Source organism: Myotis lucifugus, unplaced genomic scaffold (assembly GCF_000147115.1).
Source record: "Myotis lucifugus unplaced genomic scaffold, Myoluc2.0 scaffold_54, whole genome shotgun sequence".
NCBI lineage: Eukaryota > Metazoa > Chordata > Mammalia > Chiroptera > Vespertilionidae > Myotis > Myotis lucifugus.
The window spans coordinates 4,215,097-4,233,728 of NW_005871102.1; the positions used below are offsets into that span (position 1 = coordinate 4,215,097).

At 37.1% G+C, this 18,632-nt stretch overlaps 1 protein-coding gene across 1 annotated transcript in view; it reads left to right on the top strand.

Annotated features, from left to right (window-relative positions):
• The window catches only part of RALGPS2 (Ral GEF with PH domain and SH3 binding motif 2), a 120,885-nt gene that overhangs the window by 39,743 nt on the left and 62,510 nt on the right, over positions 1-18,632 (top strand). The window contains 3 exon segments of the mRNA XM_006088956.3: positions 567-617; positions 13,092-13,175; positions 16,323-16,412. Coding sequence (XP_006089018.1) covers positions 567-617; positions 13,092-13,175; positions 16,323-16,412 — 225 coding nt within the window.

Here is an 18,632-nt window from a genome sequence, read left to right on the forward strand (position 1 = left end):
GTGGTCCTACTTGTACCACCTCCCCAAGCCAACTGTACTTTATTGTGCAGGTGAGGGGTATTTTTACTTTTTGGAAATTAAAAAATTGAGAAATGAAAGTTGAAGGCATTATTGCAATATCATGAAAGTTACCCAGAAAAACTTTTATTTCTTAAATGACATAAATGTTTATTTATATTCTCTTTCTCCTTTAACTTATTAACAGAATATAATGATTTCCTGATATTGAACACTGCTCCATGAACCAGTAGATCTGATTTTTGGTTTTGATTTTGATTTCAAGTATAACTGTGTTCAAATTTTTCAAAATTATTTTTATTTTCTAACTTTATCTCATTTATCTCACAAGAAAATATGAATAGGTATGAAATAATTAGAAATACATTTATTTAATGGTACTAGGACTAAATTTTCATTTTTTAAAGTCCTTATAAATTGATATTTTTCTGGTAAAGACTTGGTTATTCAATATATTTTAGTATAGAATATCACTTTTATTTAGAATATATGTCATTATCATGGAATTCCAAAGAAGAAATTGTCTTTTTTTTTACTTTTTATTTCAGGGTCAAATAACACTAATGGATGTCCCAGTATTTAAAGCCATTCAACCAGATGTGAGTACTTTTCTAGAACTTTTCTTTTAAATATACAAAATAGGCAATTATAGAATCCCAAATTAAGAAGTTTTAGAATTGTCAGAGTATGCTTCCTAAATTGTAAACGTTTAAAGCTCTTGATGTTACTTGTCTGTATATTGTTCAGGCCTCAGAAACTCATGTGGCGTTCACAGCTATACATCACTCAGTCATAGGTAGTACTATAAGAGTCATTTTGGTCAATTTGGCTTCATCACTTTAGTGAAGGGGAAAAATAGACTTCAAGAGGTTGTATGATTTACCCAAGGCTTTGAAGCTTTTTAATGGGAAAATGAGAATAAGACACAGTTTCACAACTTACTCCAGTTGTCTTTTCCCTTATACCTTTATTTTAAAACTTTATAATATGACATTATGTTGGCATATTTGAGGGAAGAGAGAAAATCAAAAAAGGCACTTTTGTTTTGTATTAAAGAAGGAGACTAACATTTATTATGCATCTACCCACTGTAAGGAAGCCACTTATGCTTACATAGGGCAACTACCAGTATTACTGGAGTGAGTTGTGAAACCCAGGGCAAAGGCCAGCGAGCTACGGTGAGTTTATAGTAGGCAGATAGCAGACGGTGAGCAGTCGAGGAAGGGCTAGATGGTATGCCACCTCGAAAACCATTACTCATAATCACCAAGATTACATGACATTTGGCAGCATAAACTGGACTTTGACATCTGGCAGAAAAAATTTTTTTAGTTTATCATGAAATATTTAACATAAGACATAAAGAATAATAAGATGAACTCCTGTGTACCTACCCAACCCATACTGTTGAAGCGCGCTGCATTCTCTTACATTCACCTCCTCTCTTCCCTCCTCCCACCAAGGCCGCCACTATCCAGTGCGGATCTGTGCTTACATTCACCTCCTCTCTTCCCTCCTCCCACCAAGGCCGCCACTATCCAGTGCGGATCTGTGCAGGTTTTACGTTCTTTATGTAGATGGAATCCTATTTTTTGTCGTCTTTAGCATGCTTCTTATGTTCAGTGTTGCTGAGGAGCATCCATGTTGATATCTGCACTCCGAGCACATTAGTTACTGAGTTGTAGAGCATAAGCATCTTCGAATTGTTTTCCAAAATGTTTGGTTAGATACTGGTTATTTTGTCGAAACCATTGCTATGGAACAATTTGACAAAATATTGTTTAAGCCATGATGTCAGCCAGTCTAATGAATTCATCTTACTTAGTAGCATAAAATGGTATCTACCTCATTATGTAGTTAGAATATTAGCTTCATTTAAAGTATGAAGGAATTCTTTTAAAAATGAAGGAATTCTTTTTGTTAAAATTTAGCAAAATACTATGAAAAGATAGTGGTTATCACTGAATCTAGTAAGTTTATCTTTGTTTTTGTCCACTATACCAAGTCTCAGTACTTACAAAAAACTTTAAAAGCTGTGTTTTTGTGTTTTGTGTGTGTACTTTATGAAACTGTAAAATCTTTAGTGAAGTTACACCAGAACTATTTAAATTAAAGCTTATTATTATGTTTGTATAATCATATGTACCTTTATTGCTGGTGATGATTTATTCACATTTTCTGAAACTAAAAGTGTACTAAATTTGAATTTTGAAGATGAGAGTCTGAATCCTGTGTGGCTTAGTGATTTTATTGGCAGGCTGGTGATTAAACCACACAGGTCTCAGTTACCTATACTAGAGACCATTTCCGTTTATTAAAATAGATCTCTCCTATTGCTAATTCAGTGCCCTACGTAGGGCCCTGTAATTCCCATCAGTTTGTGGAATTCCTGTCTGTATTCCCGGGGCTTTCATGTCAAGCAGAATTTAGCTCAATGTTCCGCCTAACCTTGTTGTTGGCCTGTAGGAAGGAAGGGGCAACTACAGAAGTGCAGTCGCTTTCTAGTGAAGCTGCGTATCTATCGCGTCTGATGTGCCATGTACTTCAGAATTGCTCAGGGGGAAAGTAAAGTTCCAAACCTTTAATTTCACTGTAGGAACTAGCTGCCTTATCTTTGAAATGTGAAAAGCTATTTTTTATTATATAGGGACTGTCTTTACTCATTGAAACTATACATAATCAAAATCATGTCTTTAAGAGCAGATCTGAATCAAACATAATGCTAATCTGGTTTCTCTCCAACCCTGTATCACGCTTGAAATTAACTCAGATTGAAAGAAGACAAAAGGACAGATTTTTGTTGTTGTTAATCCTCACCTGAGGATATTTTTTCCATTTATTGTTTAGAGAGAGTGGAAGGGAGAGAAAGAGACAGAGGGAAAGAAACATCGGTTGCGAGAGAGACACATCAATTGGTTGCCTCCCGTATGCACCCTGCAACTGAAGTTCGTGCCCTTGACCAGAGTCAAACATGCAACCCTTCAGTCTGAGGGCAGACACTCTAACCCCTGAAACCGGCTAGGGCAAAGGAACAGATTTTGATACTTGGCTTCTTGGGGGGTTTTTTTGTTCCATGGTAGGGAAAAAATACGTTTACCAATAAAATAATTTAATATTAAAGGAAAGTTCACCGGTAATTTTCAAAAATGCTTAATAGGAATATAATTACACAGAAAAAGTGTTTGCTTTGGTATTACTTTTTAAGGTTCCCTGTCTGAGAGATTTGTACCATCTTCCCATTTTTCATTCCAATCAGAAACCTCCAAATCATTCTTTCTCCTTCTCCCTTTATCCTCTTTTCCCTGTTCTCCAATATTGCTAATTGATTTTACCTCCTAAATAATTTTTCCCCTTCTACTTCCCTATCAAGTCTGAAGGACATTTATTAAGAGTACAATGTTTTTACAAGGCTGAAACTCATTGTCTCTAGAAATATGAGCATCCCTCCGTGTCTGGATGTTGTTAGGCCTGAGACAGCTCAGTGGGTCATCTGTTTACCAGTGGATCCCTCTCCATCTGAGCACATGGCCTGCTGATCCCATAGCTCGTGCTACAGAAATCCTAAGAATCTTCACTTGCCCACTAGCCCCAGCAGCATGGCCAACTTTGGAAGCTTCTATAGATAGTCATCTCCCTTACATAAAACCTTCTTTACCCGATTCTCTTCTCTTCCCAATAAGTAGCCATCTCTTAGTGATGGGGAGGACACTCAGTAATATTCTGTGGAAACAGGAGGGGTTTTTCTTCCTGCCCACAATTCAGAACACTTTCAGGTTTCTTCCCTAGTATGAGTTATTCAAGACTTAGTAAGGGCAGAAATTTAGCTTAATGGTTCTGGACATTCATTAATTTGTAGTATAAATGTTTGGGTATTTAGTCGAAGCTCAACTGTTGTTCAGCTTTCCCCACATTTCTTACAGGTGTAGATTTCCCCAGTGTGATTTCTGTTTTGATCATGCCGGCTTGTTTTCTTGCAGAAAGCTCTTACCCCTTTAGAGGGCTTCCCTCCTGTATGAGCCCTTCCGTGCTGAGGAAGCAGTGACTGTATGCTGAAGGTTTTTCCATGTTTATTGCATTCATAGGGTTTGTTTTTTTGTCAATTATGACCTCTGATGCTCTCTAAAGCTTGTGTTTCTGCTGAAGGCATTGCCATGTGTACTAAAACAGAATGAGCATTATGTCATTCATCACAGGATGAGTGATGACAGGAACCTGCGTGCAGTTAGGTTTCCTCTTCAGGAGCATTTCTGTGGTGCTTTTGTAAGTCTTAAGGAAGGAGGGAAGAGTGCGTTCGTCATTACATTAGATAATGTCTGCCTCTCTGAGGTTCTCAAGTGTTCCTGAAGTGTCAGGCTCTGATTGAAAGTCCTCTGACTTGTATTCCATTCAAAGAAAAAGCCCACACTTTATTTGTTCTGGAGGTCAGTACAATAAAGCATATAGATTGTCAGCAAACAGACATTAAATACAAAGGATCGATAAGCCCCTCTTGTAAAACTGGGGTGCACTAGAGAGTGAGGAAGAATGCTGGTTAAAATGAGGGTAAGTACATAGTAGGAAATTCTGAATCTTAAACCATTTTTTAAAGACTTTCAATTGAGATATTCCTGACAGTATGTAGAAAGAGCTTTCCCTCTGCAGACTTTCTTGTGTATGCAAAGAGACTGTCATCATTATATATATATATATATATATATATATATATATATATATATACATATACACACACACACACACACACACACTATTTTAAATATACTTTTGTTGATTTTAGAGAGGGAGAGATAGAAACATCAATGATGAGAGAGAATTATTGATTGGCTGACTCCTGCATGCCCCACACTGGGGATCGAGCCCGCAACCTGGGTATGTGCCCTTGACCGGAATTGAACCATGACCTCCTGATCCATAGGTCGATGATCAACCACTGAGTCGTGCTAGCTGGGCAGAAGTGATATTTTTTATTTCACATATTACATTGGAGTTATATAATTTGAGGAAGAATGCTAGTTTCAAAGCTTATTCTGTTGATTAAAAATACAGAAATCATAGTGAGGTCTTCATCTGTGGCTGAGACACCTTTCTAAATAGCCATGTAGGCTGAATGCTAATGGATGTACTCTACCCCTTTAAAGCTTCCCATTTTTGAGCCAGTGTACCTCGGCAGATGTTATCATCGTGTGAGGATCCCCGGGCCCCTGCAGTCTTGACAAATTCCATCACTTTTTCTGTTCTTCCTCCGTCTCTTGTCTACATGCTGGTCTATATTGGCCTTTTCTCTTCTTCTATCTTTAGGTATCCCTACAACATCACCCTTAGAGCAGTCCTTTTAAGAGTGTTGGAACCTACAGGATGAAAGTTAGATCAAGAATTTGACTTTACAGAACAAACCTACAAGACATAAGAGAAGCTGTGGCTCCTGTGAAATTCAGTAATTCTTTCACAGGGTAGGTGGTCCTCAGTTGTGGTGTTTGCCTTCCCACATGCTTCCAAAGTAAACGCAGTTGAAAATCGGGCTTAACAATTTCATGGCTCAAAATGATACTTGAACAGATGAGTCCATGAATACTCTTTCAATTATACTTTTAATGACCATTAAGAAATTGCCTTTCCTATATGAGGGTTACTATTAGAGGATTTCTCATCACTGCCTGATTTAAAAATTAAGTTAGATGCTATAGTTCCTTGAGCCTTTGCTAAAACAGAGGCTTTTTACATAGTATACTCGAGTTACATCAGTTCTGTTCTTAAGTCAGAAACATCCTTTGAGTCACTAATTACTTCAACTTTTTGGTGTTCATGGGAGATGCTTTAATATACAATAATTCTTGACCAGGGTACAAGATGACACTGGTAGAACTTATTTCTTAGATTGTATTTTCATGTCACTTGGAAGAAGACCCTAGAGTCTGAGACAAAAAGAGGTAAAGACAAAGGAAAAGGCAATTTCCTTTTCTCAGAGAGAAATTTAGTGACTGTTGAGAGGTGGAGGTGGGGCAGGACAAAATACCTTGAAGGCCAGTTAACCATAAGAGCATGTCGGGGTTTCAGAGGGAAGTGGTGGGGTCCATGCACTTTCAGCTTCATAATCCATTACGTGGGTCTTTGTTGTTGTTGAACTTCTTATTTTGAGGTAATTATAGATTCATAGGAAGTTGCAAAAAATAGTGCAGAGAAGTCCCATTTACCCTTCACCTAGTTTTCCCTAGAGTTACATCTTACAGACATATAGTTCAATACATGCCAGTCCAGTTCTGTGACATTTTATATGTGTATATTTGTCTAACCACCCCCTCAGTCGAGATACGGAGCAATTCTATCACAAGGATCTCCCCCTAGTGCTACGTTCCCCTCACTCCTGCGCCCACCCCCAGCATCCTTAACTCCTGGCAACCACCAGTCTGTTCTCCATCTCTATAGTTCTTGTGGTTTATTGTGTTAGATGGACTAGTAGTGTAACATTGTCTCAAAGAGGAAATATTTTCTGTAGCAGACACTACCATCTGAAGTAATTTTTAAAAAAACCTTATTTCTTCATATTTTCTAATTATACATTTCTTTTTTAATGGAGGTCTCCAATTGAATTTTAATCCATTTGCTCCCCAAGTAATATGACAACAGATTCATTCATTCCCCTCTACCCATCTTCCAACAAAACTTTCTTAAAGGGGCAACCCATTTTTCCGTTAATGATGTGGAAATGTTCTAAGAATTAAATTTTTTAAAACCTCTTAGCATTTTTCATTTGAGGAAAAATGTGAAACATAAAGCCATAAGTCACCAGTACTTTTGTCTAAGTTCCTTACCTATCCTATATAATAAAAGGCTAATATGCAAATAGACCGAATGGTGGAACAACCAAACAACCGGTCGCTATGACGTGTGCTGACCACCAGGGGCATGTGTGAAACATGGCGGGCGTTGGCCACAGTGGGATGGTGGAGCAGGTGAGCAAGGGCGCCAGACCAAGGTGGGGCACCGGTTACTAAAAATTCTTTGCTCCCTCGCACTGTGGTCCTGCCCATTGCTTACGCCCATTACGAGCGCCGGAGCCACTGCTCACACCCACTGCCGGTGCCTAGCGCCAGTCCCAATCACTCGGCACCATCAACGGGTGCGAGCAGTGGCTGCCGGCCTGATTGCCCCTGAGGGCTTCTCCACCTCCCCCTGCTCCTGAGGGGCGATCAGGGCAGCAGCCGCCACTCACACCCGTTGCTGGCCCCGGCCCCAATCACTCTATGCTGTCAGCGGTGTGAGCAGGCTGGTGCCATCAGAGTGTGGGAGCGGCTGCGGCGCAGCACACATTTCCTTTCAAGATGCACGTATTCATGCACTGGGCCCCTAGTCATAATGTAATGGTGAAGGTAGGATCAGATGAGTTGGTATGTAGAAAGCACTTAGAATAGTGCCTGGCACATAGTGATCTTTAAATTGGTGTTAACTATTTTTTTAAAATATATTTTATTGATTTTTTTACAGAGAGGAAGGGAGAGGGATAGAGGGTTAGAAACATCGATGAGAGAGAAACATCGATCAGCTGCCTCCTGCACACCCCCCACTGGGTATGTGCCCGCAACCAAGGTACATGCCCTTGACCGGAATCGAACCTGGGACCCTTCAGTCCACAGGCCGCCGCTCTATCCACTGAGCCAAACTGGTCAGGGATTAACTATTATTTTTATTGCTGCTGTTAAAGTATCTGTTCTCAGAATGAGAAGAACTTTTAAAGCAAAAAAATCTCAGTAGATTAAATCACACAGAAAATGTCAGTGTAATGGCTATTTTAAAGAAACAAAATTCCAGGTCCCATAGGGCACGTCAAGAAGATTGGGAAGCCCTAACCGGTTTGTCTCAGTGGATAGAGCGTCGGCCTGCGGACTCAAGGGTCCCAGGTTCGGTTCCAGTCAGGGGCATGTACCTTGGTTGCGGGCATATCCCCAGTGGGGGGTGTGTAGGAGGCAGCTGATCGATGTCTCTCTCTCATTGATGTTTCTAACTCTCTATCCCTCTCCCTTCCTCTCTGTGAAAAACCAATAAAATATATTTTTTTAAAAAAAGAAGATTGGGAAGATGTGTATTACATAGGTTTTCTTTGGGTGGTGGGTTTGTAGGTGATTCACAATCCCCCACTCCCCATTTTCTCTCTGTTTAACAAACATAACTACTCTTTATTTTATTTTTAATTCTTTATTGTTGAAAGTATTACATATGTCTTCTTTTTCCCCCATTGACCTCTCCCCACCCACTCATGCCCCCAGCATAGGCCCTCACTCCTCTACTGTCTGTGTTCAGTGTTTATGTGTATATGCATACATACAAATCCTTTGGTTGATCTCTTACCTCCCCTGCCTTCCCTCTGAGGTTTGACAGTTTGTTTGATACTTCTATGTCTCTGGATCTATTTTTGTTCATCAGTTTATGTTGTTCATTATATTTCACAAATGAGTGAGATCATGTGATATTTATCTTTCTCTGACTGGCTTATTTTGCTTAGTATAATGCTCTCCAGCTCCATCCATGCTGTTGCAAATGGTAAGCGTTCTTTCTTTTTTACAGCAGCGTAGTATTCCATTGTGTAGATGTACCATAATTACTCTTATATTTGGGGAAACTAAAGTAATAATATATATAAGGGGAATTAATTATACTCAGTTTGATACAACTGTTGTGTAGTGCTAATATAAATAATTCAGTATTTCAGGATGGCAATTAGATCTCACAGCCTTGAAAAAGTTCATACTCTTTGGCCTAGTGATTTTACTCGCAGTACTATATTTTTAGGAGATGATCACAAATGTCGGAAAGATAGAAGGATATTCATTATTTATAGCATAGCCTTTTAGCAGGAAAATGAAATTTGCCTTATGTGTAAAGCTCTATAATTAAGTTTGAACTCCATGTCAAATGGCTGCATTGACTGGATTAGTAAGTTTAACAGCAATTTGGTAGAGATACTTTGATCATAGCATTAGTATAAATTTGGAAATTGTATTACTTGGTTAAAAACAAATTTGGTATTTATGGGTTTAATTCAGGAATTTTGTCTGAAAATATGGCATTTTTATATAGTTGTATAAGATTGATTTTTAGGAGGAACAAAAACGTTTTCTAGCAGGTGGATGTTTTCTAATACAATTATCATGTAATGTTATTTTTATGTTAATGTACTATCTATCACTAAATATTTTTGGCTGTACTAGAATATAATATGAAATGAGCATATATCTAGGCTGAGTACCAAGCAATTTTTTTATTGTAGAGTTGCTTCTGTCATTTTATTTTTTCCTTCTGTAATTTCAAATTTGATAGTTACAATTTAATTTTAGGTTTTAAAAATGTTAGTAATTTGTATCTTCAGAGCATTTACTGCTTATCAGTGGTGTTGAAGCAATGTCATCTCTTCCCTCAGCATTCCCATCTCAGTAGCTCCAGTTGGAAACTTGGAAATCTTAGTACTTCTGGATGCCTCATCCTTGGCTTACACTGTGTGAATCCAATTTTTGACCAAGTCCTGTCTGCCTCCAAATAACTTGAATATACCACTTATTTCAATATCCACTGACCCATCCTAGTCAAGGGAACTACATTTTTCTTGGGAGTATTGTAGTATCTTATTTCCTCAAACTTTCCCTGACTCAGTCCAGTCCTTTGTGTTAGTTTCTATTTCATTTTAAATTTTATTGAATATATGTATGCATCATGTTTAAGAAATTAAATATTTCCATAAGACAGTGGTTCTCAACCTTCCTAATGCAGTTCCTCATGTTGTGGTGACCCCCAACCATAAAATTATTTTCGTTGCTACTTTATAACTGTAATTTTGCTACTTTATGAATCATAATGTAAATATCTGATATGCAGGATGCATTTAGGGACCCCTGTGAAAGGGTCGTTCGACCCCCCAAAGGGGTCTCGGCCCACAGGTTGAGAACTGCTGCCATAAGAGAACATAATATAGCAATACCCAAGTCCAGTTGCTCCCACCCTTCCAGCCTCCACTCTTGAGCCCCACACCAAGTCTCTTAGCTCTTCCTCCTTGGAGGAGTTTATGTCCAGTTTTTTTTTTTTTTTTTAAATATATTTTATTGATTTTTTACAGAGAGGAAGGGAGAGAGATAGAGAGTCAGAAACATCGATGAGAGAGAAACATCGATCAGCTGCCTCCTGCACATCTCCCACTGGGGATGTGCCCGCAACCCAGGTACATGCCCTTGACCGGAATCGAACCTGGGACCTTTCAGTCCGCAGGCTGACGCTCTATCCACTGAGCCAAACCGGTTTCGGCCAGTTTTCAAAATCTAAATGTCTGTTATTTGTGATTTTTTAAATTTTGGATATGATTTATTGACTCTCTACTATAGAAGATGATTTCACTCTCATATATTCTCTTCCCCTCACATTTACACAATTCACTTCCTCTTTTTCCCATATAGTTGTGTCACAATTTTGACATGAATCAGTAAACCATGGCTTAGTTGTAAAGAACAACTTATTCTTGGCTCAGTTATTCTTTACAGTTGAGCCATGATTTCTTAAATTCTGTTTTCCTTAAGCTAATAACTTGTATTAGCTTTCTCTGTACTTTCACTAATTTTTCTGCCAGAAGTGAATGTATTGAGTGTGTCCACTCAATGTGTTTAAACACTTCAGATATCTTTCATCGTTCAGAGACTCAAGTCTCTTAGAATCACTGTCCTCTTGGTACTTACTGTCTGGACTGTTGTTCTTAAGGTGTGCTCAAAGCTTTGTTCCAGGATCTCCCTTTACTGTTAACCTGGGAATTTCAAATATTTTCTTTCTCTGTTGGCTTCTGGTTTCCTGGATCCCATCTCTTTTGTTTCTTAATTTGCTAGTTTGTTTTGATGGAACACATTGTACTAGTTCTCTGAGAATAGGTGCATAGAAGGAAAATTCTGAGACTTGAATGTCTGAGAATGTCTGTAGTATACTTTCATACTTAATGTATATTTTTGTTGGATTTAGAATTCTAGGAATTCTTTTTAATATATTTTATTGATATTTTGCAGAGAGGAGGGGAGAGGGCTGGAGAGTTAGAAACATGGATGAGAGAGAAACATCGATCAGCTGCCTCCTACACACTCCCTACTAGGGATGTGCCTGCAACCAAGGTACATGCCCTTGACCGGAATCGAACCTAGGACCTTTCAGTCTACAGGCCGACGCTCTATCCACTGAGCCAAACTGATTAGGGCAGAATTCTAGGAATTTGATGGCATTGTCTCAGTGGTCTTTTAGCATCCAGTGTTGCTATTGAGATATCTGATACCACCTGATTCCTGTTTTTCTGTATGTGATATATTTTTGTTTTATTTTGTTTTTTAATTTGACAGATTTTATGATCTTTGTGTCTAGTATGTTGTCATTTTTTTGGTGCTAGGCCTTCATTTGAGTCTTTTTTTCTTAATTCATTGTAATAGGTCCTAGACACATCTTTTCTTGTCCTTCAAGATCTAGGGCATTTTCATGAATTATTTTGTGTATGTGTAAGTTACCTTTTCCCATTTTCTCTGTTCTCTCTTAAAATTATTTTTCTTATTCAGATGTTGACTCCTATGGACTCTTCTAATTAACATAACATTTTTGTTCCTACTTTTAGCTTACTGTTTAAAAGATTTTATCACTTTATCTCACAATTCTTCTGTATATATATGTTTTAAATTTTATTTTTCATTTCCAAAAGCTCTATTTTTTCTCTGGTTATTTCTTTTTTAATCCTCCTGGTTTTTCTAATGGGAGCAATGTTTATTCTTAGCTATCTGAGAATAATAATTACATGATTTTGTCTTTTTCTTTTCTCAGTTTTCTTTTGTTCCCTGCCTTAACTCAGTTTCCTGAGTTCTTTTATTTCTTCCTATAGATTCTGGGGTTTTTTTCTGGTGGTCTTTGGTGTTCCAGCACGGCTCTTATTTTGAATCTTGGACCCTTTCAGCAGACGAGCCTGTGGAACTGAACACTTTTTTATTTATATTCATTCATTCATTCATTCATGTTTATCCTAACCCAAGGATATGTTTATTGATTTTTAGAAAGAGAGGAAAGAAGAGATAGAGAACCATTGCTTGGTTGCTTCCCCAACGTGCCCCGACCAGGGACTGAACCCAAAACCTTGGAATGTTCCCAGACCAGGAATCAAACCCGAGACCTTTTGGTGTATGGGACGACGGTCCCACCAACCAAGACACCCAGCAAGGGCTGAACACTATTTTTAAATGAAAGGAAATAAATTTTGTTCAAATACACTTATCAAAATATTTTTAAACTGTTACATAGCAATGTACCTGTTTTTTAATAATTTATTCAATAAGATCTAGAGGTGAGAGATCATAATATTGATGATGAGTGTGTTTTTGAAGTATCTTGTAATGCAATATGAAAATACATTATTTTTATTAGTGACAGAGTCACAATAATTCTTCTGTAACCTGTAATCACAATAATTGCTAATTCTTCCATTTCATTTATAATGAAAAGGAATGTCATTACAGTTAGAGGTTAGTACAAAACACAAATTTAATTTTTTTTACATCCAAGTTCTTGAGCCCTTTGAATTCTATTAGCAGACCCTGTGGGGGATCAAGAATCCCTTAATCAGAGGTTTCTTAAACTGTCTGGTCATTGGTTGTCAGTTCAGAGTGAGGTGCTGGAGAGGGAGAGACAGAGAGAAACATCGATGTGAGAGAGACACATCCATTGGAAGCTCTGACTGAATGGGGCTTGACAACTGGTCGGCTTTACTTTGTTTGGGCTGCGGGATGCTCGGCTTTCATGATCTGTGGATCTTTCCTCTCGGGATTCAAGCCTCTTCAGAGGAGGATCCATCAACCTGCTTGTAGAGCAGAACTCAAGTCATCTGTGTTCGCCCTCGTGTATCTGCTAATAACATTTGCTTCTGTGATTTAACTGAATGGTTATAATGTTTTACATCTATTCTTACTGAATAAGTCAGTTCTGGGATGGGATGCAACTGTCTTTAATGTTTTGAAAGCCTTAATATGACAGGAAAACCTGGCTATTTCTTGAGTTTATGTTTAATTTCCAACTTAATTTTCCAGGAGCTTTCAAGTTGTGGATGGAATAAAAAAGAAAAATATAGTTCTGCACCAAATGCAGTTGCCTTCACAAGAAGATTTAATCATGTGAGTTGCTTATAAAATTTTGATGTTTAGTTTCTGAAATATAATTCCTCAGTATGTAATTTTTCATAAAGACATAGTTTAACTTTGCATCTGTTCTGGAATATTTTCAGCCCCTATCTCTTCAAATGTTGTCTCTCTGCATAATCTCTTCTTTTTTTCTTCTGTAATTTCTATTGGAAATTTGTAAGAACTTGACATTTTTTCCTACTTGTCTTAACCTTTCATATGTTGCATCCTACCCCTTGTGCTCATTCTGTGTGATTTTCTCAGATCTATAATTTAGTTCACTAATTCTCTTCAGAAGTGTCATATCTGTTTTAAATCTGTGTGGTTTTACCCTAGTGTCATTTTTTCTAATTTTTTAAGTCCTTAAATCTTTTTCAACATTTTATTTTTTGTATTATTTTGTTGTTGTTGTTGTTAATCCTCACCCAAGGATATTTTCCATCGATTTGTAGAGGGAGTGAAAGGGAGAGGGAGAGACAGAGAGAAATATCTGAGACACATTGATTGGTTGCCTTATGCATGCACCCGACCAGGGCCTCCTGCAACCACAGTACGTGCCCTTGGTTCTATCTACTGAGCCATACCAGCTAGGGCAATGTTTATAATTTCTGTGTTATTATCCAAAGTCCTTGGGGGTTATAAATCTCTGTTAGTTCTGCTGATCCTTACTCGCAATGGTTTGTCCTCTTAGGCATTTTGTAATTTGGGGTTGAGAGCTCAGTCTGTTGAAGCTTTGTCTGTGGGGATTTTGCCACCACCTAGATCAGTGATGGCGAACCTTTTGAGCTCGGCGTGTCAGCATTTTGAAAAACCCTAACTTAACTCTGGTGCCGTGTCACATATAGAAATTTTTTGATATTTGCAACCATAGTAAAACAAAGACATATTTTTGATATTTATTTTATATATTTAAATGCCATTTAACAAAGAAAAATCAACCAAAAAAATGAGTTCGCGTGTCACCTCTGACACGCGTGTCATAGGTTCGCCATCACTGACCTAGATTGAAGGTATATTCCTTCTGATGAGAGGCTAGTTCCAAGGGCTATCACAGAACTAGGACTAACTATGACTATTCTTTATGTTAAGTGTTTTGTTTAGAGAACATCTACTTCTCTGTAGTAAACATTTAAACTCAAAATCCAACTAAAAGGGCAGGTTGCAAATTCTCATAAAAGACTTATTTTTCTCCTCCCTCTGCCAGTGGGTAAGTTGTTTTATAATTGTACTATATATTGTCAGAGCATATAGACATTGTACAGTGCACTCACTCTCCTTTAACCCTCTTGGTTCTATTAGTAAGTGTGTATTTAAAACAACCATCCTTACGTTGATGTTTCTTTAGTCATTTTGGTTGTCTGAAGCTCGTCCTCAAGTAGATTACTCAAGAAAGACTCACTGGAACAATAATTCCTGAACTCTTAACATGTTGGCAAGTTTGCCTGTCTTCTGTATAAAATTTGATATTGTACTCAGTTTTTTTTCCTCTCAGTGTTGCTGTTGAAAAGTATGATGACATTAAATTTCCTTCTTCTAAAAAGTCACTTTCTCTTTTTGTCTCAATGGCCAAAAGATTTTTTTTTCTTTTAAGTACAGTAATATTATTAAACTATTTCTTGGTATTGGTCGTCTGGGTCAGGATTCTTAGGGGGGTTGACTTTAGCTGGGACTGCCGACTGGGGAGCACCCACACTTAGCCTTTCCCGCCTGGTGGTCTGAGCGAAGCTAGACCTCTTCCATGGTAGCCCAGGGGCCAGGAGAGACTGTTTCAGCATGACCTTGTCCAGGAGGTCAGCATCCATTTCTTTAACCCTCTATTCATCGAGGCACTCAGGAGCCTGTCCAGATCCAGTGAGAGGTGACAACTTTTGATGAGAGGAATGACAAAGAATTTGTGGTCATGTTTTCTTGTTTTCTTTTTTAGGACATACAGTTTATTTATTTTGTTGTTGTTTTTTCCATTTTTAAAAATCATCATATTTGTCTTAATATTTATCTCACATTAAAATTAAGTCAATGATTATGCAGTTTAGATTGCATTCTCAGTTGATAATTGCTAAGGTTATTGTTAAAATATCTAAAATATAACATTTTATATATTTTAGAACTAAACTTAGAATCAGGGATAATTATTGCCATTAGTAGGGCAAATATAGTAACAGATATAAAGATGGCTTTGTAAAATATATACATTTTTCTTTTACATCTACACTTGTAAAATATATTTTGACAGTTTACTGATGAAAATAGCAAGTAAAATCTGAAATATTTCTCACTAAAAATAGGTGAAGAAACATGAGGTAGTGGCATCATCTTTTGTACTAAGATTTCTAACTGCATCCTGTTTTTAGATGTATATAAATTTGAGCCAAATGATAGTGCTTTGATTTTTCTTTTCATTGTACATGAGTTAAAATGTTACATGCGTGTTACATTGTATCATATAATCATACTATTTTCACCTGCATAGAACATTTAGTAATATTAAATCTAATGCACCTTCTGATGAATGATTTTAAATGTTCTTTTAAAAGAAATCATGACCGTGGTTTCACCGAACTAGAAAGCACTGCATAACTTTTAAAATACAATCTTAACTTTAGAATGACTTGTATGTATTTTTTATGGTATTTTCATTTTATTCAGACCAAGAAAACTGTACTTGGGATTTTCCACACTTAAGATTCTGCTCATTATAAATAAATGACAAGTGGGATTACATAGCCATGGAAAACGTGCTCTACCTAGCATATTTTCCAGTGTCTGGTCTTAGAGGTTACCCAGTTCTGCCAGAGTATTTCAAAATACAGCAAAAAACACTTGTATTTGTATAGTGTTCATGTTGCATCACTCTGGCTTCATTGCACTCTCTCAGCTCTTTTCCTTCAAAATTTATATTAGCTTCTACAAATTAAAAATAGTAGTGGTGTTTTTATGTGTGTGCACACATATACATACATGTACATCTATATCTGTCTATATATGTGACGTGTATGCAACATTTGAAGATTAGTTATGTCCTGGTGGTGAGTGAAGGGAAAGAGAAAGCTCTAGGTGAGTCTTCATGTAGCTCTTGTCATTACTGTGATCCTAGTGAGTAAAGAATCTTGCCATTCACCTATTTTTAATTTTTATTTGCAGGTAAGCTTTTGGGTTGTTAGAGAGATTCTTCATGCTCAAACATTAAAAATTAGAGCAGAAGTTTTGAGCCACTATATTAAAACTGCGAAGGTAAGAAAAACTTGTGTTTCTGTTTTTTAGTTCAACCACTCAGCAATGTTTGTGAATATTTGCCTGTGATACTTTATTTACTATTTACTGATGCTGGAAAGTAAGATGTATCGATTCATATAAGCCAATTTTTTAAACTGGATGCTTGTTTTCTCCGCTTTTTCCTTTATTTCTCTATTTTTTATATCTTTCATACCTTTTTCTCCCTCTCTCAGAATAGCTGAATGACATTATTTATTTAACTGAATAAGTAGACAGGTCAGATTATGGTGAAGTCTGTATTTAAATATTGGACTATTCTGCAGGTAATTAAGAAAGCATTATAGAATTAAATAGGAGAATGTATAGCAATTAACTGCTTTTGAAATAGATCATTCTGCCACGCATATGGGGAATGATAAGACTTTATTTTTAAAAGAATAGTATAAATGAGGATGTTAACCAAATATGTTAATTACATAGTTATTGGGGGCATAGGTAATAAATGCAGCAAGAGAAAAGGAACATGGATTTAAAGGACAGGCAGAATTTAGAGAGGAGGATGGAATGAACATTCCACAAGAAGATTCCAAGATTTTATTAAAACTTATAACAACTTCCTGTCCTGGCCAGGTGGTTCAGTTGGCTGGAGTGTCATTCCATACACTAAAAGATCGCGGGTTCTATTCCTGGTCAGGGCACTTGCCCAGGTTACAGGTTCATTCCCAGGTCTGTGCATAAGTGGGAGGCAACTGATCATTGTTTCTCTCTCTCTCTCTCTCTCTCTCTCTCTCTCTCTCTCTCTCTCTCTCTCTCCTCTCTCCCCCCTCCCTTCCTCTCTAAAAAAAAAAAAAGAATATAAAACTTGTAACAACTCCAAATTTATGTTGGGTTCACTAAAAAGTGGTGTACTTGTAGCCACATCGTTCTTCTTGTAATAATTATATAACTTAGCTCACCCGTGAATGAAGGAAGACAATAAAATAAGTATACCATTTTAATAGTTTTAAGTTTTGTAATAACTGTAAAATTACAATTATTGTAAGTCATACCTCTTGCTTATTTTCCTTGAGCTCATGGAACAATTGTATTCTAACATTTTGTGGCACTAGATGGCAGAACTAGCCTTCTAAAATTTGATATTCTGTAGAAATGTCATAAAATTTTTAAAACATTCTTTGTGGTATGTTAGGTAAATATTGGGTTTTAGCTTATAGAAATTCATGACTTTTCTCCATAGATTATGAATTTGCATTATTGTTTTCTCATAATTTTGTTAGTTTTTTATGTGCTTGTATATTCTACTCAAAACCACCAAATTTTGCCCATCAAACCTGCCATTATCCTGCTCGTCAAATGGCGTTTAGTTCCAATTTAGGCTCTTAGACTTTGAGTTACGTTTGACGGTGCTTGTTTTGATCCCAAGCCCTAAATTCATAACTTTTTGTTTCATCAGTGTCTCTTAAATCCTGTTCTGACTCTCTGCCTTCTACATTAAGTTTGTTACAAAGCTGGCAGGTCTTCTCTTCTTTCAGTAGATTGTATCAGTTTGGGTTCTCTGGAGACAGTAAAATATGTATAAATATGTAATATATAAATTGACTTAAAGAATTGACTCCTGGGTTTGGGTTTGGGGTTGGGGTTGGGGTTGGGGTCGGGGCTGGCAAGTGTGACATCTGTAGGGCGGCGGACAGCCTTGAATCTGAGGCAGGAGTTGAGGCTGCAGCCTGGAGGCAGAATTTCTTCTCTAGGAAACCTCAGTTTTTACTCTTACGGTGTTTCAACTGATGTGATGCTGCCTACCTGATTATAGAGTATAATCTTTTAATTTAAATGATCCGATTGTAGATGGTACATCTACAAAGTATTTTCATAGCAACACCTAGATCACTGTTTGATTAAATAACCGGATACTATAGCCTAGCCAAGTTGGCACATAAAACTAATTATCCATAAACACAAAAGAGTATTTATAAAATTTATTTAAGGTATCAAAACAATGATAAAGTGAATTGCCTTGTGCCCACTGCCCACTTTGAATTCCTGTCTCTTCATATGCAATCCCCTAACCTCCCACTACAAAAGGAACCACTTCCCTAAATTTTGTTTGCTCCTCTTTTATAGTTTTACTATATGTGCACGTGTATCCCTGAATAATATATTGTTGTATATGATTTTGAATTTTGTTTAAAATGAATTATTCCATGATACTTTATTCTTTCACAACTTGGTATGTGTTTT